We start from the raw sequence: 26,567 nt of genomic DNA, 5'->3' as shown, positions 1-26,567 counted from the left end.
GCGGTCCCATGTGAATCACACCGGGAGCAGCGAAGCATACCATTCTGAGGTTCTGAGGAGAACAGTCTGAAGACCACTGGAGACAAATGATGCTGATGATGATGACGATGATGATGATGATGCCCGGAGCGTAGTATTTGTTTGCTTGAGCAGCGGGACAAAGCACAGTAAGCACTCGTAAACCAATACTACAGCTGCTTAAGCCAGTGGTTAGATGGAACTCCATTCTAGTATTGGCGGACTTGTGTGCAACGGCAATCATTATCTGCCTTGAGTGGTGGAGGCAGTGAATGAGGAGAAATAGGGCAATTGACCAAAACGGGGTCAAGTATCATGGTGCGAGAGAGACATGGCCAGATAGGATCTGTCACTCGGGTAATGGGTCTGGGGGCAAATGGAGACAAGGTCTTGGAGAGGTGAATGGAGATTGATAAACAGCAATAGCGACATTAACCCTGCAGTGAGCAATGAACGCATGCTCCTAACGTCCTCTCGAAGAAATGTATTTGTTTCCTTTTACGCTGCCAATTCATGTACAATTGATTGCCACTTCTTCTCGAGTGCTCTGGCGAGCTGCGGTTTTGTTCTAATTGTGGCTCTCGCTCTTACTGAATGTGACACCAATTAAACTCTGGACAGCCCGGCTTGAGGGACCACTGTCCCCCCCGCTAAGTGAGATTGATGCCTGCGGCTAACAAGTTAGTCTGGACGTCCGAGAGATCTCAGTTTGAGGTCTTATGTTCAAAGGGAGACAAATCCGTGATGAACATATCATTGCCTTTCTCCCTCTGCAGTGGACTCTATAATTATTCACAATTACAGTTAGAGATTTGGCGAAAATGAAATGGGCTCTGACGAGGACCGAAACACTCGAGGACCGGAAAAGAGGCTACTTACTGAGCTAACGAGTGGGCAGAGAATAACTTACTAACTAAGGCATGACATAAGACATAAGGGGTTTCCCTTAACCGTGATGCAGGACACAAGGGCTCGGCAGCACAACCAGGGGTGAGGGGGGGGATTCGGTTCAGTCCTCTTGCAGTTATGAAGGGGCTCTCATTCGTTATTCCACATCACAGTCAGTACCATTCGGCGGAAGGTGCTCACCTCGTAGCAGAAGGAGATTAGGACGACCATGCATACGTTACGGCACCCTCTCAACAACAATGACAATCACCTTTCTGTGGGGCTTTTGAACACGAGGCTGATCATGCGTAAAGGCATGCTGTACTTTATGCTGGAACATGAAAGTTCTAATGACATCTGTGATTGTGATCATGTCTTATAAATAATAAAAACATATATGGATATGGAGATTGAATATCAAAAATCTGGCTTTCATGGGACGGATGATGGATGTTTTTCTGTGTGCAAACACACAGATAGAGTTAACCTATCTTAAACCCCCACCCTCTTTTTTTGATCCTTCAAACTTTGTTTGTCCGAGGGAAGTGGCCGTTTTGTTTGGAGGATCGAGAAAAGAGGGCGGGGTCTTGAGATAGGTCCACTACGACAATAAACTGAATAGAATGTCTTTAACTGGGTTAACTATCAAAACCATGGCTTTTTACTGCGGCTGTTAGTTGGGTGTCGTTTAAAGCTTGGGGATGTAAAGATAGCACCCAAGGGAAGTCTTCTACTTACTCTGGAATCTCATTGGTCAGTTGGCTTGAGTGCAGAGGAAAGACAATGAGGGACATTCATATGAGACAAGACATACAGAGACGAGGGGGAGCTTTACACAACAAGGGGACAGACACAGAAAACAAAGCTTGGGCCAGAAATGCTGAATTCGAGGACAAAACGACACAGACACAGATAAATATACAGACAGATCCTGAGACAGTTTTTCAATGAGTTATGTCTGTGTTATGTTATGTGTGTGTGTGTGTGTGTGTGTGTGTGTGTGTGTGCGTGCGTGCGTGTGCGTGTGCGTGTGTGTGTGTGTGTGTGTGTGTGTGTGCGTGTGCGTGTGTGACTGTGGCAATATATCCACACCTCAGAGTGTCTATGTGAAAAGCCCTGTCAGGGTGCTGGAATACGCAGCGTTGGTGTGAAGAGTCGTCAGGGTGCTGGAATACGCAGTGTTGGTGTGAGGAGTCATCAGGGTGCTGGAATACGCAGCGTTGGTGTGAAGAGTCGTCAGGGTGCTGGAATACGCAGCGTTGGTGTGAAGAGTCATCAGGGTGCTGGAATACGCAGCGTTGGTGTGAAGAGGCTCGTCAGGGTGCTGGAATACGCAGCGTTGGTGTGAAGAGGCTCGTCAGGGTGCTGGAATACGCAGCGTTGGTGTGAAGAGGCTCGTCAGGGTGCTGGAATACGCAGCGTTGGTGTGAAGAGAGTCGTCAGGGTGCTGGAATACGCAGCGTTGGTGTGAAGAGGCTCGTCAGGGTGCTGGAATACGCAGCGTTGGTGTGAAGAGGCTCGTCAGGGTGCTGGAATACGCAGCGTTGGTGTGAAGAGAGTCGTCAGGGTGCTGGAATACGCAGCGTTGGTGTGAAGAGGCTCGTCAGGGTGCTGGAATACGCAGCGTTGGTGTGAAGAGAGTCGTCAGGGTGCTGGAATACGCAGCGTTGGTGTGAAGAGGCTCGTCAGGGTGCTGGAATATGCAGCGTTGGTGTGAAGAGAGTCATCAGGGTGCTGGAATACGCAGCGTTGGTGTGAAGAGTCGTCAGGGTGCTGGAATACGCAGCGTTGGTGTGAAGAGAGTCGTCAGGGTGCTGGAATACGCAGCGTTGGTGTGAAGAGTCGTCAGGGTGCTGGAATACGCAGCGTTGGTGTGAAGAGAGTCGTCAGGGTGCTGGAATACGCAGCGTTGGTGTGAAGAGGCGTCAGTGTGCTGGAATACGCAGCGTTGGTGTGAAGAGTCGTCAGGGTGCTGGAATACGCAGCGTTGGTGTGAAGAGTCGTCAGGGTGCTGGAATACGCAGCGTTGGTGTGAAGAGTCGTCAGGGTGCTGGAATACGCAGCGTTGGTGTGAAGAGTCGTCAGGGTGCTGGAATACGCAGCGTTGGTGTGAAGAGAGTCGTCAGGAAAACGGAGCCGTATGTTTGATGTCTCTTCAGGTTGGTCACAGGAGCGATCTGTTCATCCTGCAGCTACAACATGCCTCTCTCAGACGGATGGGAAGAGGAGCAGAATGTCTCATCGGGTTGCCTGCCGTCACGCTGGATGATACAAGTATTATACTTCTATCATGCAGCGTCTGCCCTTATACGGGGGCTGTATAAACCGCAACTTTCTTTGGATGCCAGTTGTATGGAGAACAGTCACACGCGCAAATGACACCCGTCCAAAAGAGGCTTAGAGTAACCCTCCGCGTCATCGTTGTGTGTTCGTGTGAGGGCGTGTGTGTGTGTGTGGTTATACCATAACTGAACAGAACAGAGGCAACGGTTGCTCAGGGCGATGCGGGTGATTCGCTAATTAGCAGAATTCGTTTGCAACCAGAGAGTTGGAGTGCGGTGCGGAGGACAGCAGTCAGGGTTATTAGCCCTTAGCTAACTCCATCTCTCTGATATAACACAATCAACACTGTCATCATCGCTTACCGGGAAGGGTTGGGGGGGTTGTAAGACGGATCAGAGATAAGGGCGGTCATTTAGCTAATAACTGTTAGGATGTAGATGTTGGATGTTGCCGTGACGACTACGTGTGGAAGTGCGGGACGCCCTCTCCCTTACCTCTTGGTGACAGCGTTGTGGTACTCGACGAACGTGCGGCCGTCGAAGGCGATGGCCTCGGTCTCCCCGGCGGACTTCTCGTAGATGGCTGTGTGGGGGAGGGGTTGTTCAGAAGAGATGAGATCACGCCAATCAATAAGAAACCAGGGGTTTAGTCATTAGAGCTAAAGCCATTAACACTAGAACAGCCATGGAGAAAATGTCACTGATTCCCGCCAGAACGGGTCAGATGACCTGACAGCTTATATGAGAAATATGAGAAAAATAAACAGTGTAAACTATATAATTACCTCTTAATATAAAAAGATGAGGTTTACCACAGGTTCGAGTGACAAAAAATATATATATATAATAATAAAAAAATATATTATTATTTTTTTTAATTCTTTTTGGATGGAAGAGCCACACATTGATGGGCAAAGAGCCACATGCGGCTCGCAAGCCACGGGTTGGCCACCCCTGCGCTAGACGCTCGCAAAGTGCTGTGACTTTCCACATATATATTCCATATATATGTGGAATAACGTTCTAATGACATTTTCCTGAAGTCATTTTGAAATTTCAGAAACCGTGCCAGATAAAACGGGTACTTTTAGGAAAAGTCATTGAGTGACAGAGCTGGAGCTCGACCGAGTGACGAGGATACATTTATTGAAAATGCCTGGGTCATTTGACCCCTTGTCGGCTGTGCTAGTGTTAACTTCCTCCCCTTGAATCAAAAGATTAAAGAAGACATAAGGAGATGGGATCCAATACCTCTTCTGAATTTTGGATCGCGAATTGAATCGGTAAAAATGAATATTTTGCCGAGATTGCTCTATCTCTTCCAGGCCCTCCCTCTAGACCTACCTGACCAAAAATGTCAGGAATGGGACAAACTTATTTCAAGGTACATCTGGCAAGGGCGGAGACCTAGAATTAGATACAAGAGTCTACAACTAGCAAAAAGCAGGGGAAGGGTTGCACTCCCATGTTTGAAGGACTATTATATAGCAGCCCAATTAAGACCAATGACGTGTTGGTGTAATCCAGAATATTTTGCCAGGTGGAATGAGATTGAGATGGCGGTAACAGAAGAGTATCCAATTCAAGCTGCAATTGGGGATAAGGCTTTGTTGATTGATTTAATGGAGTTGGGAAATCCATGGATTAGTTTACCACTTAAGCTGTGGAGTAAGGTAACAGCCCAATTTCTTTTTAAAGAAGCCATAAAAGTTTTGGGATGGTGTGCGTATGACCCAGATTTTGTACCCAAAAGAATGGACGTAAGGTTTAAAGGGTGGGCGACTCTAGGCCTAACAGCATATTGTACCTTTTTATATCAGGGGTCCATGAAGAGCTTTCAAGATCTGAAGTTGCAGCATGGTTTGAAAAATGAAGATTTTTACAGATATCTTCAAGTTCTGCACTATATCGAGCAATTACTGAAGCGAAGTAAACAAACGCTTTTGGAAAATATTTTATTAAAAGTCTTCAGAGAGGCTTATGTCTCGAACTCAAACCAAAAAATCATCTCAAGACTCTATATGGGATTACAACAGACGAAAGGTAACTCATTGTATGTAAAACAGAAATGGGAAAGGGAGGGAAACCTGAATATAACGGAAGAGGAATGGGAGGATTTATGTGAAATACAATGGAAAACATCAAGTTCACCAGTATGGAGAGAATTTAGTTGGAAATCCCTGATTAGGTTCTTCAGTACTCCAGCTCAAGGGAGTCATCAAACCAAATCCTCCAACTGCTGGAGACAGTGTGGCCTCTCAGAGGCAAATCATTACCACATATTCTGGTCTTGTCCCTCCGCCTTTCTGGAGGGAGGTCCATAAAATCTTTGAAAAAGTATTCCAGGACGACATCCCATTTAAGTTGGAGAGTCTATATTTGGGCGCCAGACCATTAGAAAATGGGGATAGATATATATTTCAGATACTAAGTGCGGCTAGTAGGAAAGCCATTACTAGAAAGTGGTTAAGAACAGAAATTCCGACAGTGGATGATTGGATTGATATTATTTATGATATTTTTAAGATGGAAAGAATAACTTTTTCTTTTAGGTTGCAACAGGATACGTTTCGGAAGAAATGGGAAAGATGGATAATGTACATTACACCGTTACGATCTTCATTTGTTTAAGGTGTATATAAATGTCCATTCGGGTTAATTGTTAAATGAACCTTGTGTAAAAGGAGTTGAGTGTCAGGAAGATGCACCCCAACATATTATTTTGTTATTTGTTTGCTTTATGGTAGATGCAGATTTATTGGAGATGCACCCTAACATATTATTTTGTTATCTGTTATTTTTGGTTATTGTTTTTGTTTGTCTAGAAAAAAAGAAATATAGGATGTTATTGACTGTATGGGTCCTCATGTGTGTACTTCTGCACTTTAACTCAGAATTATTAACAACTGATGCAATTTGTACTGCAGAAGGCAGAGACAAATGAAGGAGAAGTCAAGATATTGTTTGTATGGACCATGGAGAAAATCAATAAAAAGAGAATTTCAAAAAAAGAAAAAAAAAGAGCTAAAGGCAATGACTTGTGATGAACGGGGGTGAGGAGGGTGCGTGTGTGTGGGGGGCATTCATGCGTTTGCGGTTTTAATTAACGTAAAAAGGTACGGCGGGTCCACGTGGACAAGGTTAATGGGCTCTGAAAATGTGTGCATGTGTGTGTGTGTGTGAGAGAGAGAGAGAGAGAGAGAGAGAGAGAGAGAGAGAGAGAGAAGGAGCACATGTAGGGGAGTGTGTGACATGAAGATGATGAAAGAGCAGAGTAACTCCACTAAAAGAAGCTGTGCATAAATATTCCACTGACAATGTTTCATCACTTCCATAACTGTTGGGGATTGCATGAGGATCTCTAGTGTTTTCACGTTTTGGACAGAATACACATAAAAACCAGTATTTCTTTTTCTTTTTTTTTGGTTTTGTTTAAAATATATATAGTGCATCTTTCACCCAGATAAGTAACAATAACAAGCTGGATTTAGAAATCTAGACTTGCTGCTTTCAGGCGTATCATAATACCCTTTGAATTAGGCGTGGGGGAAAAAATCTATATGGAGATAATTTTTGCGTGATGACATAGTAATATATATGTTTTTTATTTATTTTATTTGTTTGCTTGTCAATCCCATTTTGCTGCAAGAGAAATGATAGGGGGTGAGGCGAACAGACTGAAAACATCATCTCATTAGATAAAGCATATGGTGTGAATTGTGTGATGTGTGAATACCTTTTGTGAATTAGTTACTACATACAAAGCAAAAAAGACACCCATTCCCCAATAAATAAATAAATAAATAAATAAATGGGGTATGTTACGTTAGCACTACTACAAAGACCGTCTTTGGTCCGTTGACGAGACCGCATTTTTTTGAGCAACCTAACACCAGTCTCACCGTTCTGACAGTGTCCCCCGGAGAAGCCGCTCAGGCAGACGCACTCGTAGGTGTCCAGCTGGGGGCTGCAGCGGCCGCCGTTGTGGCAGGGCCCCTGGGCGCAGGGGTGGCCCTGGAACATGGCCACGTCACTAGACTGCAGCGCATTCTCCTGCCTCAAGACGGGCGTGCCGAACAGGGTGATCTGGCCGGGATGAAGGGAAGAGAGAGAGATGGGGAGGGGGGGGGGGGTTATACCCGGCACAGGTCGGCACGGCACAGAGCCGTTTGGTAGAAGAAACGCATGAGGCTCAGTCTGAGTGAATGGAGCTGAGAAGCCAGCTGCTGCACTCTCACATAAATGCCATGTTCTCTGCTAAAGGGTCTCTGTGTACTTGCTTTTAAATGCGCGTTCACGTGCGCAAGAGGGCGGAGCCGCGTATCCTGCATTCCTTTGGAGCCTACATTGTGCATGTCCTCAGGAATTAGCGTTGTGCGTTCGAAAGATGCAATGAAGCGCGTTTCTGCCGTAATCTCAACATAACCTCCTTGAGTGTCACCATGTTTCATGTTTATGTTGCAAATCCGGATAGTGGATAGTTCACAAGGAAGATATTCTTCTTCTATATAATTCTAGTGTCGACCAGGGAGGATTCGGCCCTGATCTGCCCCCTAGTGGACACTTTTCAATTCTGCGGGTACAACGCAAAATACGCAGGTGTGTATGTTCACAATGCTGTTCACAATGCACCCGCTTGTCTACTTGTACGCATGGTTAAAAGCAAGTATACCGAGACCATAAGGACCTGGAGATGTTCGCCAGTACAATCACTGAACCAAGATATGCAGTACGACTCAAGTTACATACTGTGTGTGTGTATATTGAGACAGACACCGCAGTAAAGACACAGCATCGTAGAGTTATTTCGAGTGTAGTTATATATCGCATAATTATTTGTTTCAGTAGGTAGAAATGACGTGCTGATCAAGCATTTAACAGTACACCAAACAGAGGAATTATAATTACTTCCTCGTAACCCCCCCCCCCGTGGGCCTCATAGAACAAACTTCACATTTCAGGCCGTGATTTGCTCAGAACTGTCGAGGGAAAGTTTTTCGAAGAGGACCTAGTGACAAGTTTGAGCAAACAGTCCAACAATCATGCCTTTGTTGGAGCGGAGCTATTTTTGGTGCTCAAAGATGAAGCTTTCGTTGAAAAGCACAGAGAGAGAGAGAGAGAAAGAGAGAGAGAGAGAGAGAGAGAGAGAGAGAGAGAGAGAGAGAGAGAGAGAGAGAGAGAGAGAGGAAGGGAAACAAACTGGAAGGCTGTCAGGAGAAAAGATCTGAGAATAGCAAAATGGACGAACATCAAAAATGTACATTCTATTATTAGCGCACGCTAATCCTAATGAGCAGAGCCGCCCCGGCAGACTTGAGCTCTCTGTGGAAAACGATACATCAGTAATATGGTGATTTGTAGTGTTGGACAGGCAGCACTCAGACCACTTCACATGACCTCGCCGCTGTCCAATGTACTGTACGGGCTGTGAATTCATTACAATTAACACACTAATGCGTAAAATGCCTGGTTGCTACATCATATCTCTAAGCTATATTGACACGTTTTTAGCAATGCTATTGGTTCACACTCATAATTACACTATTATTCACACCTGGGAGCAGTTTGGGGGTTAAGTGTCTTGCTCAAGGACACTTCAACGGTGGGGTATTGAGTTTTTCACTTCCCCCTGTCAGGCTGGAAATCAAACCGACGACCGTATGGTCACAAAAGCCCGCTACTCTAACCTTTCTGCCACCACTGTCCCATACAACACATCTAACGGAGGTGGAGCAACGCAAGAGCTCAGTTTACACACAAAAGAAAAGGTCACTTTAAAGAAAAAAATAAATACATAATTTGTATAGTATAGTTAGTATAGCTAGGATCGTTTAGTATACATAGTATAACTGTAGATTGTATAGGATATGGTATAGTAGTGTATATAGGACCCATTACCTTTTAATTTGTAAGCTTAGCATTGTATTGTATTTTCTCTTAGTACTTTTTATCACGTCTATTTTATTATCTATTCTATTTTATTCTATTACTATTTGTATTTTTTGCACAATCAAGGCGGGCATGGCCACCTTCATTTCACTATATGTCTTGTGTATGTATGTGACGAATAAACCTCTGATATCTTGAATCTACACACAGTTGACAGTAGGGTGGCTAGTGAACACGTACCTTCTGGATGGTTCCCTTGAAGCCGTCCTTGAGCGCGGCGGCCCTCGCTTGCCGGCTGAAGTCGGGAGCTCCGCCGACGAAGAGAGATTCCTTCAGGTTAAGAGCGGTGTGCTGGTTCTGGTAGAGAAGGGGCACAGTGTGATCCAACGGGTCAGCCAGAGAACGTGCTATACCTCAGGCCAGCATTTCTAACCGCACCTCGTTTTATTTCTATTTTCCTAAATACCACCAAGCCCCAATTCGAACCAATGAGCCGTGTTCTGAATTTTTTTGAGCAAAAGAAAACGCAAGCGCTCTTATTCCGGAGAGCGTGGCTTTCTGCTTGGCTACGCCGGGGGACGGGGGAATAAGTTGTATCCTTTAAGTCAAGTCACACACAAAGTGAGATTAATACACCGCATTTGCGGAGATGTCCCAGTCAAATAGACTTCCACTATATATAAAAGATTTACCCACATGAGGGATAGTGGCTGCTTTAACTGCACATTCTTCCCCCCTTCCACGTCAATGCACTTGATACATTACAAAAACATAATTGATTTTGCTGTCTCCTGGAGAGAGCGGTCAATTATCCTCTATCTGCGAGAAACACAAAGAGGGAGTACAGAGAGGAAACCAAGACGCTGCCACTGAAGTTATGGCGATACGGTTAGCGTTCTTCCGTATAGACATCTCTTAATGAATGGCTTGATTATAACGGCAACCTTTCAAGTGCGCAAGTGTGGAGATAAGACGTTAATTGCAATTAATTTGCAAAGCGGATGATCCGGGCCTTATCCACCCCAAAAAGGAAAATGTTTGCCTCCCATTACGGCAAGGTAGCCTGCCATGGTCGCAAAGACGACCAAACTCACTTCAAGGGTTCACGGAGGGAATTAAAATAATCTTCATTTGATGTAGGGCAGTAACCGCCGAAGGGGGTAAAGTGGAGTTAATTGCTGGGGAAAATTATGGAAGAAGTAAACACGGGTTTGTGCAGGGAAGCTGTTGGCACCGGGGTCTGGCTTTTTATTTAGGATGGGATTTGGAGGGTGGAAAGGCAGTGGTGCTTGGCTAAAACCTGAGGGGGGGATGGGGGGGCTGTTGGAGTAGACCTTGAGCAGCATCCAATAAAGAGACAGTCAGAGTGGAGAACTTGGTGAGCTCAAGCCAAGGCCTCTGGACCCAGCTGTGTTTGGTGTGATTGCGTCTCACGGCTTAGCCAAGAGTCGTCAGCACGGGCCCCCTCTCTGTGCTCGCCTGGGGCCCTGGATGAAGAGTCCCTTGGTGGAGTAGGGCGATACCATTACCCAGGTCCAGGTCTGCAACTCACTCGTGCTTCAGCTGAAGTCCAGGTTGACGTAGAGTTGCTACTTGTAAAACTGAGCGTGTTCCCCTGGCTGGTCTGGGTCCAGCTGGACATGGTGATTTAACATAACCGTTTCCTTACAGTTGATCTTTTCTTCATTGCTGTGTGAGAAAGTGAGTGACCACTACGCATGTCAATCATATCCATATTCTATCCCTCTACAGTAAACATGGCGATTCATGCGATGGGATGGTACGCCATGTTCCACTCAGGAAAACGGGCGATGACGTGGCAGAATCTAACCGCCGGCAGAAGAGGCCAGGCGACTTTTACATGGCATGCGTGTTTGTTTTGGAGAAGATGTTCATTAACTGTTGTTTGTGAGTGAGTGGGTGACAAGAGTGGGTGACTTGATATGATATTATGGTGAGGAGTGTGAGAGTACAGCAGATGACAAAAGAACAGCCCGGCTTGGCTTGGCACCTCGCACTCTCTCCATCGTTCCAACCCTTTACCTCCCACCCTCCCTCTCTCCATCCCTCTTTCTCTCTCGCTCTCTCTCCACAGCCACACGGCACTGGTGAGATATCCCCGCCCACGTGCGACTAATGAAGACGTCTCTTTGTTTTGGGAAACAATGGCAGTCAGAAATATAACTGGTTCACTCCCACCTCTTCTCTCCGTCCCTATGCCCCCCATCCTCCTCCTCCCCCGCAGCAGATGGACTGAGGTGATCTTTACTGTCTCTATTGTAGCTGCGCCGTGTGTGTGTGTTTGTGTAACTGCACTATGAGATGGTGCGTGCAGGCAGCCCTCCTAGTTTCCCCCTGCTCGCGCTCTCCCACAGAAGTACCTTCTTAATACCGCTGCTGTCATTGTCGTCGCATGGCAGAGATGGTGGTGGGTGAGAGCTAGGGGTGAACGAGTCGGAGAAAATGAATCATGTCTAGGAGAGGAGTGACTTGCACTTGTCTTATTACCTTGCGTGATTTCTTATTTTCCAGACAGCGCATCATAGGAGAAGGAAGAGAGAAACAAAACATACGTGGAAGAAGAGGTTATTATAGAGAGAGAACTAGTAAGTGTCTGTGCACACATAGAGAGGCATGCGGCCGTGCTGTAGTGAGAGTGCAAGAGCTCGTGAGACGCGCGCACGCATGTGCATACACACACACACACACACACACACACACACACACACACACAGACACACACACACACACAGACACACACACACAGATACATACATACACACACACACACACACACACACACACACACACACACACACACACACACACACACACACACACACATAAACACAAGACACATCTCTAAGGGAATTATGCATACAATACACAGCTAAGGTTGTGGTGTTGCAGAAACACATAAAGTAGCATAATCAAGACCACACACACACACCATATACCACTGTTGCGTACATGAGGTTATTATACTTTATAAAACTAACAACTAAAAATAGGTGTTAAAAACATTTTAGTTTATAAATAAAAATGTAAACTAGACTTTAGAAAAATAACTAAAACTAACAGAGTCAGTTGCTTTCACAAAGAGATGTGTATTCTGAACTTCTTAACACTTTAAGTGCCGGAAACGTGTTTAGGCGTCTTTCCTAGCCATGCTCAAGTTGCCTAGGACGCCGTAACTCGTCTTTGATATCAATATTTAAAAAATCTGTGATCGGAATCATATTTCCCCTCTGCAGCCTTCACACACAGTTCTGATCTCCTCTCAATCCTCTAGCGGTTCAAGAGCGCCATCTGGTGGCCGATCGGCAGATCGCCCAACAGGAAGTCATGTGGATGAAGTGGTGATCACCCATATTACTTCCGGGCACTCGCTATAGGTCCCGGGACTCGAGCTCGACACAATACATAGCGATCCGTTGCCAATAACTCGATAAACAACATGATTTGGACGTATATACTATTATACAACCTGGAAATGGACCGGGTATTTCGACATCCCATAATGGAAAACTGTCTACCCCACGCTGATCGCCCAACGGCCCGAGGAGACTGGGTTGAGTTTTAGCGTGTAATATTACCGTGTTCGATACTAACTGATCTGATGAACATATGACCCACATTAGATGAATGGTATAACGCTGCCCACGGAATTATAAACGCCCCCTCGCCCATCCGGTCAACATCAGATGACGTGTAGTAACTTCCAGAAGTACGTCCAGTTGGAATTTTTTATATTGCTATCAAACTGTATTTCATCATCAATATAATGCATTTGGGGCTATAAATCACGTTCTGGAGAAAGCTGCAGAAAGAGATGAAAACATACTTATACTTTAGACTATATTTTAGTATGAATATGTGAATGAAAAAGTTTAACGTTGCTACACCATGAACAATACATATAGGACCTTGAATGGGCCCTAATAATGGCAATCTAGCAATAGAATTTAAAGTTATAGCCCTGCAAAGAAGGGGAACTTCTCCATGTTAAATAGAGCTGGCAACGGATGGTATATCATGAATTTAGCCTTAGGCAATCAAAGTGTTAAATCTGACCTCCATATTATGATAATAAAGAAAAACTAAAACTAATATTGAAACGAATAAAAACGTAAACATTTTAAACAATAAACATTTTACTGAAACAAGTAAATGCACCCTGGAAACCAAGCCAAACTAAACTGAAACAGAATTATAATAACCCTGACATGCACACACACACGCACGCACACACACACACACACACACACACACACACACACACACACACAACCACATGCCTGTGCACGTTCGCATGCACACACACACACACACACAACCACACACACACACACACACACACAACCACATGCCTGTGCAGAGTGTGCACGTCAGCATACACACACACACGCTTGCATGTTTACAGAGCAAAAAGCAAATAAGTCGGCGAACGGATAAAGGCCATGCATTAAGCAGACAGTGCCATTTAGCAAAAAGATGAAAAGAAAAACAGAGTTAAGACGCTGCGTGTTGTCGACTACCGCCGCTTGTATCTCTTCTCCTCTCCTTGGCAGAGGAGAGACGCGCCTATGTAGGGATTACACTGACATTTCATCTGTTTTCTGTGGCCTTTCTGGACAGGAAAACATTTTAAAAGGCGCCTTTTGATATGACAACACCGACGGCATCACTCCATATCCATGGATCTGTCTGCAGATGTGATGAGCTTTGATAGAGCTCACCGTAGGCTCCCCTCACAGTGAAGCTTCCTAATTGTAAATGCAGGAGTCGCAGAGAATTAGCTGGGAGCCATACTGCATGGGGTCTCTGTATTGAGCTCCATAACCAGCCCCCCCCCCCCCCCCCCCCCCACACACACACACACACACACACACACACACTCCATTCCCCTGCTCTCCTCTTTTAATAAGATGTTCTGCCTCTGTAGCTGGAGTGAAACACAATTACCATACGGAAGACAAGAGGGGGGCGGGCGGGGGAGGGTTTGAGGGGGGGGGGGGGGGGGGGGGTATGGAGCTGAGAAAAAGAGGGAAGAAAAAGAGAGGAGAGGGCTGCTGTTGTCTTGGAGGAGACTAGAGGAGTTGACAGAGTGCATGTTCATAATCACAAATTACACTGTTTAATATAATTGGATGACTTATGGGCTTATCAAGCTATTAGATCCCTTTGAATTGGAGCCGTGTAGTACCGTGTACCTGCTTTATTGCTCTAGACACAGGGGTTTGAAGACCTCTATTACTTATCTATTTTCTCTCTCTCTCTCTTTATCCTTCGATCTGCCCTGGTGCCTTAACACTTTAATCGCCGGAAACGCCGAAACTCGTCATCGCCCGCCATGCTCATTCTGCCGAAGACGCTGTAACACGTCTTTGATATCAATATTTCATATTTCTCCCCCGGGGACCTGAGATATACTGCTGAGCTCCACTCAACTCTCTAACGGTTCAAGAGCGCCATCTGGTGGCCGATCGGCAGATCGCCCAACAGGAAGTGACGTGCCAAACAGGAAGTGCTCACCCATATTTCGTCCGGGCACTCGCGATCGTTAGCAGGACTCCATGTTGACACAGTGAACACCGATCGGTGCAAATAACTCGATAAACAAGATGATTTGGACGTATATACTATTATACAACCTGGAAATGGATCGGATATTTAGACATCCCATAATAGAAAAATTCTGTTCCACGCTCATCGTCCAACGGCGAGAGGAAGCTACGGTGAGTTTCAGCGTTATTTTCTAATGTCTTCTATACTAACTGCTCTGATGATCATATGACCCACACTAGATGAATGATATAACGTTGCCCACGGAATTATAAACGACCCCCCGCCCATCCGGTCATCATCAGATGATACGTAGTAACTTCTAGAAGTACCTCCAGTTGAAATTTTTTATCTGGCACCGATCGCTATCAAACTGTATTTGATCATCAATATAATGCATTTGGGGCTATAAATCAAGTTCTGGAGAAAGCTGCAGAAAACGATAAAAACATACCGTACTTTTCGGACTATAAGCCGCGGCTTTTCCCCCCATTTTTCGACCCTGCGGCTTATATAACGGTGCGGCTTATATGTGACTCGACGTGACCAAACCCGAAAATGTAAAAATCAAAATATAGCTTTTTTGACTGCATTGAAATGTTATTTATCTGTTCCCTTATTTGCTAAACTTAATACAACTTGTAAATGAGTTAATTCTTGTTATTTGTCCGACAGTATTGTGTCCCAATGCTAATTGCATATGGTAATTCAACATTAAAACACCTGCGGCTTATAGTCCAGTGCGGCTTATATATGTACACATCATTCAATTTAGCTGCTGCGGCTTATAGTCAGGTGCGGCTTATAGTGCGAAAAGTACTTATACTTTAGACCGTATTTTAGTATGAATATGTGAATGAAAAAGTATAACGTTGCTACACCCTGAACAATAGATATAGGACATTGAATGGGCCATAATAATGTCAATTTAGCAATACAATTTAAAAAGTTATAGCCCTGCAAAGAAGGGAAACTTCTCCATAGACAAATAGAGATGGCGAGGGATGGCAAATTATGAATTTAACCATGGCGATCAAAGTGTTAATAATAAATAATAATACAAAAATAAAAGTAACTATAAAATTCGATGTGTGTGCCAACAGTAAAAGCTGTTTTCCTTCCTGAATGCAACACAAAGTTTTATCCCCGGCCTGTCGGCACACTCAAAAGGTTGAGGATAAAAAAAGAAAAGAAAAGAAAAGAAAGTGGCATTACAGCACTTCTAGAATGAAGACAGCTTGTCAAACTTGACCTCTAACGTTTTTTTCCTCCTCTCCTTGATGGGTGTTGGATGGCGGATACTTTTTGACAACAACAACCTCGCCAACTCACAAGTGGTGCAAAGACTGTGGGCGACATCAGCAAATGACGAGCGGGGGGGGCTAGCTGATTCAACTCTATATAAATGAGGGAAGCTGAACTACCTCATAACGAGGTATGCAGGACACACGTGCACACAAACACAGTTACAGTTATGGGGGTACAGTATATACACAGCAAGCTACGCTAAACATAGCATAGGCGGTAAGCCTTGCATGCTAGCAGGTAGACGAGCACAAGGGGCTTGTTAGCGCTCTCTTCCATACCGGAGACTCTCCTCGGACGGGGTCCTTCCCGTCCACCAAGATCTCTCCTTTGCGGTTGGAGCGCTCCAGGTTGATGGTGTTCCATATGTTCATCCTGATCTTCTCCTTACTCCTGTGTAACGCAAAAACACAGGCACAAGTTAGGCCATGAAGGAATTAATGATCATTGCATTTATATAGCGCTTTTCTAGACACTCAAAGCTATGTTATGTATATTGTTTCGTATGTTTGTTATTGTTGTTTTTATTTTTAATTCATTCCCCACCAACGATGAGTATACTCGTTATTGGCCGCCAATCGAATTACGCCAACAACAAGTATACTCGTTATTTGATCGTTATTTATTTTATTCGCTATTTCCATTCATAAATCATCAAGGAAGGCTGTGGTACCATAGGCAATGTGTCTGAGATCTCAAAGGTCCAATACCGCCGCCTGGTCGTATGCGGCCGATGTTGCACTTCCTTTGTGACTGTGTATGTGGCTGTGTATCATTGAACGTTTTAGAGTAGCCTGGGCCGAGGGGTATACCCGATCGCATTGAATCGCTTTCGGAACGCCCGATTCATTACGCTGTGGGGGGTTGTCGTGGCCCAAATGGACATACGATCTAGCAGATGGCAATAAAATTATTGGAATATTATTTTTGGAATCTCATCGGCCACAGGTAAGAGCAATTTAACATCAATTTCAGCTTGGTTGTGCATTGTTTTCATAGCCATCGCCCTGATCAGCGTATGCTGTTGTACTAACGAATGCTGTTATTGACAATCAATTAATCAGAAACGACCCCCTTTCATGCATGCATGATGGAACATAATATACCGATATGCATTTGGATTTTTAATTGTAGCGTGTATAGGGACGAAATGCCAATGGATTAAGTATAATATGCGCCGCGGGCTATTACTAGCCTCCCAGGAATTACCCTAAACCGCTCTAAAACCATACTTATATTCACCACGGTATAAAACGAGAATGTACGGATGGAATTTTTTTTCCTTTTTCACATCTTGAACGATAGATACTCAATGTCAAATGGGCCATAGTATTGCATCCATAGCTATAATATTTAAATAGTTATAGCCCTGCAAACAATAAGGTGAGCGACTCCCACCGTTTACAGCTCTACTACAGGATAAGGCTAATCCCCGGCGGTCAATGAGTTAATTATGTTGTTTGTTTGCATTTATTGTTTTGTGTGGACCCCAGGAAGAGTAGCTGTTGTCATTTGTAACAGCTAATGGGGATCCAAATAAACGTAAACTTAAAGCGCTTTACAATGTACCACCGCCGTGTAGCACCCAACGCAGGCTCAATGGCTGCCATAATACTGGCACCAGGCACACATCACACTACACAATGGCTGAAAGGATCAGGAGACAGGGATTGATATCAGCCAATTAAGGGGGAGGGATGATTAGGTATTTAGGTGGCGTTGATGTCAGAGAGCTGGCCAGGAATTTTTGGCCAGGAACGTCAGGGAACCCCCTACTCTTTCCGATAGGCGCCCTGGGCAGACCTCGGTTTTAACATCTCATCCAAAGGACGGGTCACGCAGTGACAGACGTATACTAGGGCTGACCTCGATTAGTCGAATAGTCGACTAATCGATCGAAAGGAGCCGTAGTCGACTGCCAACCTCCTCTAGTCGAATGCACAAAAAATTAAAAGATTATAATTAAAGATATATATAGTTTAGTTATCATTCTTTCCAAAAGCAAAGACGCCTAGAAGCTTGGCTAGCGCTAATGGCGCATATTGGGCAAACTATATAAATATATATTTTTTATATATTTCTTTTGCATTCATGGGGGTAGTTGACAATCAGAATCAAAGTCGACTATACAAATCCTTAGTCAGGGACAGGCCTAACGTATACAGATAACAGCTAAATGCAACATATAGAAAGATAGTCTTTAATAACTTTCCACCCTCTACATCAGGGGTTCCCAAACCTTTTCACGGAGCGATCCACTATGAGAGATGACCTAATTATGTGTGGACTTCATTTGGTAAATTAGTTAGTGAAAATTATGTTTAATAATTGTCTTTCACTTATATGAAGATGTGAGGCTACTGTTAAGCTCATGCAACCTTCAGCACCAAAACCCAAACCCCCCAGTAGGTCCCCGCCCGGCCATACTTTGAAAACCATCGATGTAGGCCTACATGACTCTGTTTCATTAGTGCTCGTCCCCGTTAACCCTTGTGCGCTGTTTTTGTTACTCACCCAGTGTTCGCGGGTCTGGTGGACCCACAGCATTATTGCGATTTTAAAACAATAAAGCCATGAATACAAAATAAATACTTAAAAAGAATACTCAATTACAAGCAATCTAGACAGCATGGTTAATATGTATCTCTGCTAGATTCTCTTTCAGGAAGAGAATCCTGATAGAATGAGCCAAGGCCAAAGAGTCTCAGGTAAAAAATATGTAATAATAATTGTATCAACATTGAAAACGGGTCCCGCAGACCCGAACACCCCAGGTGTTACGTCACGACTGCATCTAAAGACTAACAACTAGATACTCTCTGCCAGGCGGGCGGCGTGCTGACCTGATGACTGCATCTAAAGACTAACACCAGGCGGGCGGCGTGCTGACCTGATGACTGCATCTAAAGACTAACACCAGGCGGGCGGCGTGCTGACCTGATGACTGCATCTAAAGACTAACACCAGGCGGGCGGCGTGCTGACCTGATGACTGCATCTAAAGACTAACACCAGGCGGGCGGCGTGCTGACCTGATGACTGCATCTAAAGACTAACACCAGGCGGGCCGGCGTGCTGACCTGATGACTGCATCTAAAGACTAACACCAGGCGGGCGGCGTGCTGACCTGATGACTGCATCTAAAGACTAACACCAGGCGGGCGGCGTGCTGACCTGATGACTGCATCTAAAGACTAACACCAGGCGGGCGGCGTGCTGACCTGATGACTGCATCTAAAGACTAACACCAGGCGGGCGGCGTGCTGACCTGATGACTGCATCTAAAGACTAACACCAGGCGGGCGGCGTGCTGACCTGATGACTGCATCTAAAGACTAACACCAGGCGGGCGGCGTGCTGACCTGATGACTGCATCTAAAGACTAACAACTAGATACTCTCTGCCAGGCGGGCGGCGTGCTGACCTGATGACTGCATCTAAAGACTAACACCAGGCGGGCGGCGTGCTGACCTGATGACTGCATCTAAAGACCAACACCAGGCGGCCGGCGTGCTGACCTGATGACTGCATCTAAAGACTAACACCAGGCGGGCGGCGTGCTGACCTGATGACTGCATCTAAAGACTAACACCAGGCGGGCGGCGTGCTGACCTGATGACTGCATCTAAAGACTAACAACTAGATACTCTCTGCCAGGCGGGCCGGCGTGCTGACCTGATGACAGCGGGACCCTTGCCCAGGTCGTAGCGGAACTCCAGGATGCCGTCGTTGAGGCTGAGAGAGATGAAGTCACCTTTACCGTCCGTCTTCTGGCCGTTGTAGAAGATCATACCGTTGGAGTCGTTGGCCATGAGAACCACAGTCATGCTGACCTTTTGTCTGCAGATGGAAGACAGAACATCGCAGGTAAAACACATACATACATAGGCCAGACGTTAAGACAACACGGTTAAACACGTACGTAATCCAGATGTTGGGCCTAAGGTGCGGGAGTTATTATGGTGCCACCGTCTGGCTGAGTAGTCAAGAGTTTTATTTGTCACGGCATACGAGTATACAATGAAGTGCGGGGCCATAGGAACCACCTGCCAAACGTGGTGCTCTGGGACTTGTGGTTTATGAGCTGCAGACGCATTTAGCAGAGCAAAATAATCCTTACAAATACAATGGGGTTCCTTGACCCCTAAATATTCCAGTCGCTATTCCCTGAGTTGTATTACATATGTTATCGTCCTAGTTGTATTACAAACTTTATCATCCTAGCTGTATTACATGTGTTATCATCATAGTTGTATTACAAAAGTTATCATCCTCATTGTGAATTCAGCGCTGAGCAGTAACACGGGCCTCAGGCACGGAGCATGGAGGCTACTGTACGTCTATGAAAGCGACCTAGTGTTCAACAACACATACGTTTACAACACAAGGCTTGAATGTAGTGAGGATGCGATGCGCAAAAGGAGATGAGAAGGAAAGGTGAACTTACAGCAGGTCGTGGCCGTAGAGATGCAGACCCTTCAGCTCCAGGTAGGAGTCGCCACTGAACAGCGGCATGTAAGCTCCTCGTATCTCCACGGCTGGAACACAGAGAGACAGGATTCAGCCTTGAGTTGATGTTTCTAGAAGCCAAGCAGCATCTCTATGACCGGCGGCGTCACCGACTCACTCGTGCGTCAGCAGAATCAGTAACTTGCGCGGCTGGCCGGCCCGCCCCCCTCAGGAGCGGCTCACAGGAAATCATGTAAATCGCTTCACGTCCGGGACACTGAGGGCGGGATCCACTGAGAATGGATTGCGCGGTGTTAAATGCACCCTTAACTGTGCAGGGTTTGCGTGCGGTAGCATTGCGTGGATGAGATACCAGCACAGACACGGCCATTATGTGTGGAGTTTGCTCCTGATCTGCTCCAGTGCAGTTATTTATTTTTCACCATTAGTATTCCATTCATTTAGTATTTTATTTCGTTTACTTCGTAATTTCGCCAATTCTCCCCTCCCCTGTCTTGAACGTTGCTCGCATATGCCCCCCTAGGGAGGATAGAAGCCTTGCATCACGTGTCCCCTCCGATACACGAGGAGGCAGCCTGTCACATCTTTTCACCTGCCAGCGCGGACTCTCATTGGCGAGGTGTAACGTGTGGGAGGCTCACACTACCCCCGCCATTTCCTGTCTCTGCTGTGCAGGCGTCCCCCAACCGACCTGTAGGAGTCGCTGTCCACAACGTGCAGATTACCACCCATCGACTTCCACCCGCTAACTCTGCCAATCGAGTTAGTATGACGGCCGGCCCAAGCCGGAGGCAACGCCGACAGCCGGATTCAAACCCGGTGTCTCTTGCGTTGGTGACGAGCGCAATGTCCGCTGCGCCACCCAGCCGCCTCTTAATTTGTATTTTCATGACCCATTTTTCCACTATGTTTCGTCATTTATATGTGCTGCTTAATATAGCCTACATAAACAAATTTGTCTATTTATTGATACTCCCATCAATCGACGATCATGACATTGCATTACTGCTGATCAGCACGCCTATCAGAAATAAATGTTTACTGTATGATAATCTCAGAACCAAGCATTTGAAATTACATGGCTTAGTGCTTAGCCTTATTTATAATAAATAGCGTTCACTGCCAGACTTGGAGCAAATCACGTCACTTTGCAAAGGCTATCTCGGCCTGGGGCTGCATATTTCTCAAACAAATCATATACCGCTTATAAGATCTATTTTCTGGTGTTCCAACGAAACCTCAATCAACTAAATCTGTGGATAGATTCTGGCTGTACAGGATGAAATGTAAGGGAGCGTCCTTATTGCATAATTACTACTGTACTACTGTAACTTTTCCCACAACAACACACCCCTCTTGACTATTTAGGCACTGTGCCAGTGAAGATATTTTATAATTAACGAATATTTTGAGTGAGCAAGTTGTATTTAATGTTTAGTTAGGATAATAGAACCTGCATTATCATATACTCCAGAATAAACGTTTCATTGGCCTGCTTCCAGCGTCTACTCCTCACGGACCGACGACACCTTATAAATGAAAAGTTTATTCTGGAGCATAAGTGTGCTGTGGTACAATTGGAACGAGAGTGCAGTCAATAATGATAATAATAAACGTATTTATATAGCATTACGATGCCTGCGTCTGGCAACAATTACTGGTGCCATGATCACCTGTGACGCTGGCATGATGCCCCATAACGTTTAGGGCTTTGCGCTTAGGGGGCTTTCTCACTCTCCATCCAGGGTCGAATCCGAGCACGACCGCACCAAAATAAGTGTGATGAGACACCGGGGACGCTGATTCGCTCCAAGCTGGGACCGATTGAAAAGGTGGTTTCGGGTGCGCACCAGCGTCCCTGACAACAAAACGGAGCGTGGTGTGCAAGCAAACCTGTAATGCTTTCATGCTTGCCTGAATTTGGGGCAGATAAAAACATACAGCAACAACTGGACAATACCCACAAAAACTACGATATTTATGGGCAATTTGGCGAGTATTTGCGTGCGTGCATGGGTACAACAGATCAGTCAACAATGTTGAGCTAAAAGTGAAGAAGATGAGGCTTCAATATCTTAAAGTACGGGATGCAGTGCGCAAATCAGGCAGCTCATCTGATGACAAGGACACATTTCCGTGGTTTGATGCAGTGGACAGCATAATCGGCCAAAAACCAACCAGTGATCCCTCCGTTGTTTAATCACTACCCACAGTAACGTGGCAGGTTAGCCCATGATCCATAACCCAAACACCAAGGGAGCCCGACGTTGTTGTTCAATCACAACCCATCGCACTATTACTACCTCCAGTAACGCAGCCTGACGTTAGTCCATCAACTAGCCTGCCAATCGGTAAGTAAAGTTTTAGCATCCATATTCTCATGACTTTTCAGTGTCTGATCTGTCTGTAACCCATCATGTTTTTAGCGCGCAGCTTATAAAGGTGACTAGTTGTGTTCAGCGGGACTATAGCCGATCAAGTATATGCATATTATCTTTAGCGTTGTTCGTTATATGTTTTGTCTATCTGTCTGTAATCTATGTGGTTAGCGCGCGGCATGGCCATACTGTTTTTAATGTAGGAAAAGTATCCAAAATCCCGCCTGTATCTAACCCATCGTGTAGGTTTAACTAGGTACATTACTTCCCGAGGTACAGAGAAAATGTCCCGTGTAACTGTTTTGGTTAATTCAGAAATAGAGTGTTGCTCTCCTCAATTGTGCTTGGGAACGAAACATGAGATTGTAGTGTGTACGCAGAACAGAGGGGGGAGAGGGAGGGGGGGGTTCGCTCTCGAGGACGGAACGGAGCCCCCGTTCCTAATGAGAAGACGCCCTTAGTTACCACCATGTCTGTAAAGACGGTAGGTGCGAAGCATTAACTGGATAGGGAGCATTTTTGGACGAGGCTCATTTGCATAGAAAGGGGACATGTTCCGCCCCTATTACCTCATTTAAATACACGGCAATTGCACCGGACGCAATGCTGAATGAACGCAGTTCCCTCCTCATTTCACCCGTTGCGCGTCCTCTGTGGATAGCAAACTGAGTTTCAGAGCGATATGCACCGCTTTGCGTCGGAAAAAGCCGTGCAAACCCTTTGTGGATCCCGCCCTGAGTGTCCTTGTTCTTTTGTTGTGGACAGGATTTAAATTCTTAGACCATAGCTACACCATTAAGGGTCCTGTCAGTGTGTGTGTATTACACATTTAAGGGTCCTGTCAGCATGTGTATTACTGTCAGCGTGTGTATTATTTTTTTGTGTTGGTGATTAAGACTTTTATTTTGTACCCCCCCCCCCCCCCCCCCCCCCCCCTGACAGATTTTCCAACTAAATTAATAAAACCATAAAAACCTGTTATATCAAAGCGATTACACAGCCCACTGTCAGTCTAACAACGATCTTTGGAATTTGGAAGTGTCTGCTCTGGTTCTCACAGCCGGGACGCGTGAAATAACCAAACCTTTGTGTTTTCGGAGGCTTTTCTTGTGTTTGAGTCTCATGTCATGTTGACTTTCTAGATGTCCTGCTTCTGGTTGTCTGGATAGGATAGTATGACACGGCACGACGCCAGCCTCGTATCGCTGATGACTTCACATTAAAAGGGGTAACATTCGGTGAAGCGTCACCTACCAGTGTGTCCCTGATAAGGGTGGTGAACACTACACACACACACACACACACACACACACACACACACACACACACACACACACACACACACACACACACACACACACACACACACACACACACACACACACACACACACACACACACACACACACACACACACACACACACACACACACACACACACACACACACACACACACACACACACACACACACACACACACACACACACACACACACACACACACACACACACACACACACACACACACACACACACACACAGAGGCATTTGTAGCCCGCAAGGAAGCTTTCATTGGTAATTAGCTAGGATTAGCAGAGTTGAGTAAGGGACCAGGGTAGGGGAAGGCAGACTGAGATGAAAAAGCCAATTAGCCATTGTGCAGAAGACTGTTAATGACAACGACATTCACAAAGTAGAATGGCAGACACAACAAGGAAGCGTGCTCACAGAAATAGAGGCTGTTTCTAAAATGAGGGTGGGTGTCATTTATGTTTCTATGTTTACACACTGCCTCACACACTCGCTCTCTCGCTCCCAGACTTTCCCACAACCCCTCCCCGCATGCTCCTCAGTCTCGTCTCCAGCCTGATAGGGCACCGCGGCTGATGCGCTGAATTTAAAACAACGAGAACGTCGAAACTGAAAGTCCCCCCCCCCCCCCCCCCCCCCCGCAGTAATGAGAACCTTTATTACCCATGGGTAAAGTGTGCAACAGGTTTCGCTTTCATCGCAAAGAGAAATCTTAATCACAAGGTGAGAGCACAGAGGAAAGTAGGCCATTCGATACTATCGGACCACCCTTGAGAAGGAAGCGTCGTGGAGTGAATACTCTCACGGAGGAGCTTGGAGAAAATCCACTGGAGAGACCAGACTCCAGACATAAAACACTTTTATATATTACTGCTATTCCACCTTCTGGCTTCTCGTGAGCGGGCGCTCAGCCACCTGTCTTTATAACTGTTCCCAGTTGGGTCCCCTGAGTCTCTGGAGCGGCTGCCCGGCTGCCATCTTATCTGGAGGAGCCCGTCGGAGGGAGCCGACACTCACAGGCTGACTGACTTACCCATTAATCACTATGGGCAGACAGGACTGATGCGATTAGTCATCTCATCGATTCCATAGTGGGGAGAAAGGGGGAAAAAAAGCCTCTGGAAGGAGAGACGCTCCTGTGCGCATGGCATTGATTTCAGTTCAGCCCAATTTATTTTAATCACCTGCTAACTGGGACTCCACTCTGGGGCTCGGGATGGTAGGCCACTTGTCCCGCCCGCTTTTTCTGGACTCGGCTTGTGTGGATAATATATATCATCTGTGTGTGCTTGTTTGTATACGTATGCAAGATTTACCATACATGTGCATTACGCGTACTAGTGCGCGGTGTACGTCTGCGCTTCCCGAGGCCTGTGCAGGATAATGTATTCTCTTTCATTTCATACGGTTCCACGAGGCGACCGTTGCGTACTGCAAACATCTGTGAGAATTTCAATAAAGGTAGAGAATAAACTTCAAAAGCACCTCGCTTCCACACGAAGCTAAGAGTAGCGGCAAACGCGGTTGAATGCGACGCCTATGGGCGGGGGAGGGGCAAGGAGGCAGGGTACAGCTCCGCTATATAGTGCTGCTCACTAACAAGCAGAGTTGATGCAGCAAACGGCCCGACGGGGCCAATCATCCACGCGGCCGAGGGCCCCCGTCTCTCTCTTCCCGTGTTTGATCTCCCTCTCTCTCCTCCGATTCAGGACGGATGGAAACGCGCCAATCGCGGGCCGGAGGGGGGGGGGGGGGAGAGAGAGGGGGGGGTAAATCAAGGGAAGGATTCTACCGTTACCCCCCACTGCTGCTGACTGTAGGCGTAAACACCAGCACTTCCTGATAAGAGGGGGGAGTCGTCGAGGCATGTAATGAGGAGAATGGATTCACACTAGGATATGTACAGTTACAGTGACACCGCCGCAATTCAGCGACTGCACACACACACACACACGTGCACGCGAGACAATTACTATAACAACAATCAGTCCCACGAGTTACTGAGTTACCTTTGTCACAATGCTTTCCCTCGCGCCCCATGGGGCACTCGCACTTGTAGCCTCCCTCGGGCAGCACCTGGCACTGGGAGGAGGGGTGGCACTTGTTGGGCTCGCACGGGTCGTGGAAGTCGGCGCACGTTGGGCCTGGACACACACACACACACACACACACACACACACACACGGAAATCAATCACTAGACCAACACCAGAGAAAGTCCATCCCCTTCCCCACACCTTCTCCAATAAAAACCCAGGCTTTTCAAACTGATTTGTCCTCCTTTCATTCCCTGCAAGTGGAAGGGGAGAGAGGAGAGAGTGAGAGAAAGAGAGAGAGAAAGAAAGAGAGAGAGGGTGAGGATTTCCTCTGTAATAGAGGTCATTTTCTAATAGGATTTGGAAATATTACACATCCAGCTTAAGCGGCGGAGAGCCACCCCCGCCACGCAGGCCATGTTTCTG

General features: G+C 46.0%; 1 protein-coding gene across 1 annotated transcript in view; it reads right to left on the bottom strand.

The window, feature by feature from the left end:
• Window positions 1-26,567, bottom strand: part of LOC311244031 (agrin-like) — a 137,404-nt gene that overhangs the window by 16,628 nt on the left and 94,209 nt on the right. The window contains 7 exon segments of the mRNA XM_084333440.1: window positions 3,684-3,771; window positions 7,091-7,274; window positions 9,318-9,434; window positions 16,229-16,340; window positions 19,622-19,786; window positions 20,394-20,484; window positions 26,116-26,250. Coding sequence (XP_084189566.1) covers window positions 3,684-3,771; window positions 7,091-7,274; window positions 9,318-9,434; window positions 16,229-16,340; window positions 19,622-19,786; window positions 20,394-20,484; window positions 26,116-26,250 — 892 coding nt within the window.

Source organism: Notolepis coatsorum (genome assembly GCF_963971535.1).
Source record: "Notolepis coatsorum genome assembly, chromosome: 17".
NCBI lineage: Eukaryota > Metazoa > Chordata > Actinopteri > Aulopiformes > Paralepididae > Notolepis > Notolepis coatsorum.
The sequence above is the reverse complement of the archived record's forward strand: the minus strand, read 5'-3'. Positions and strand labels throughout refer to the sequence as shown.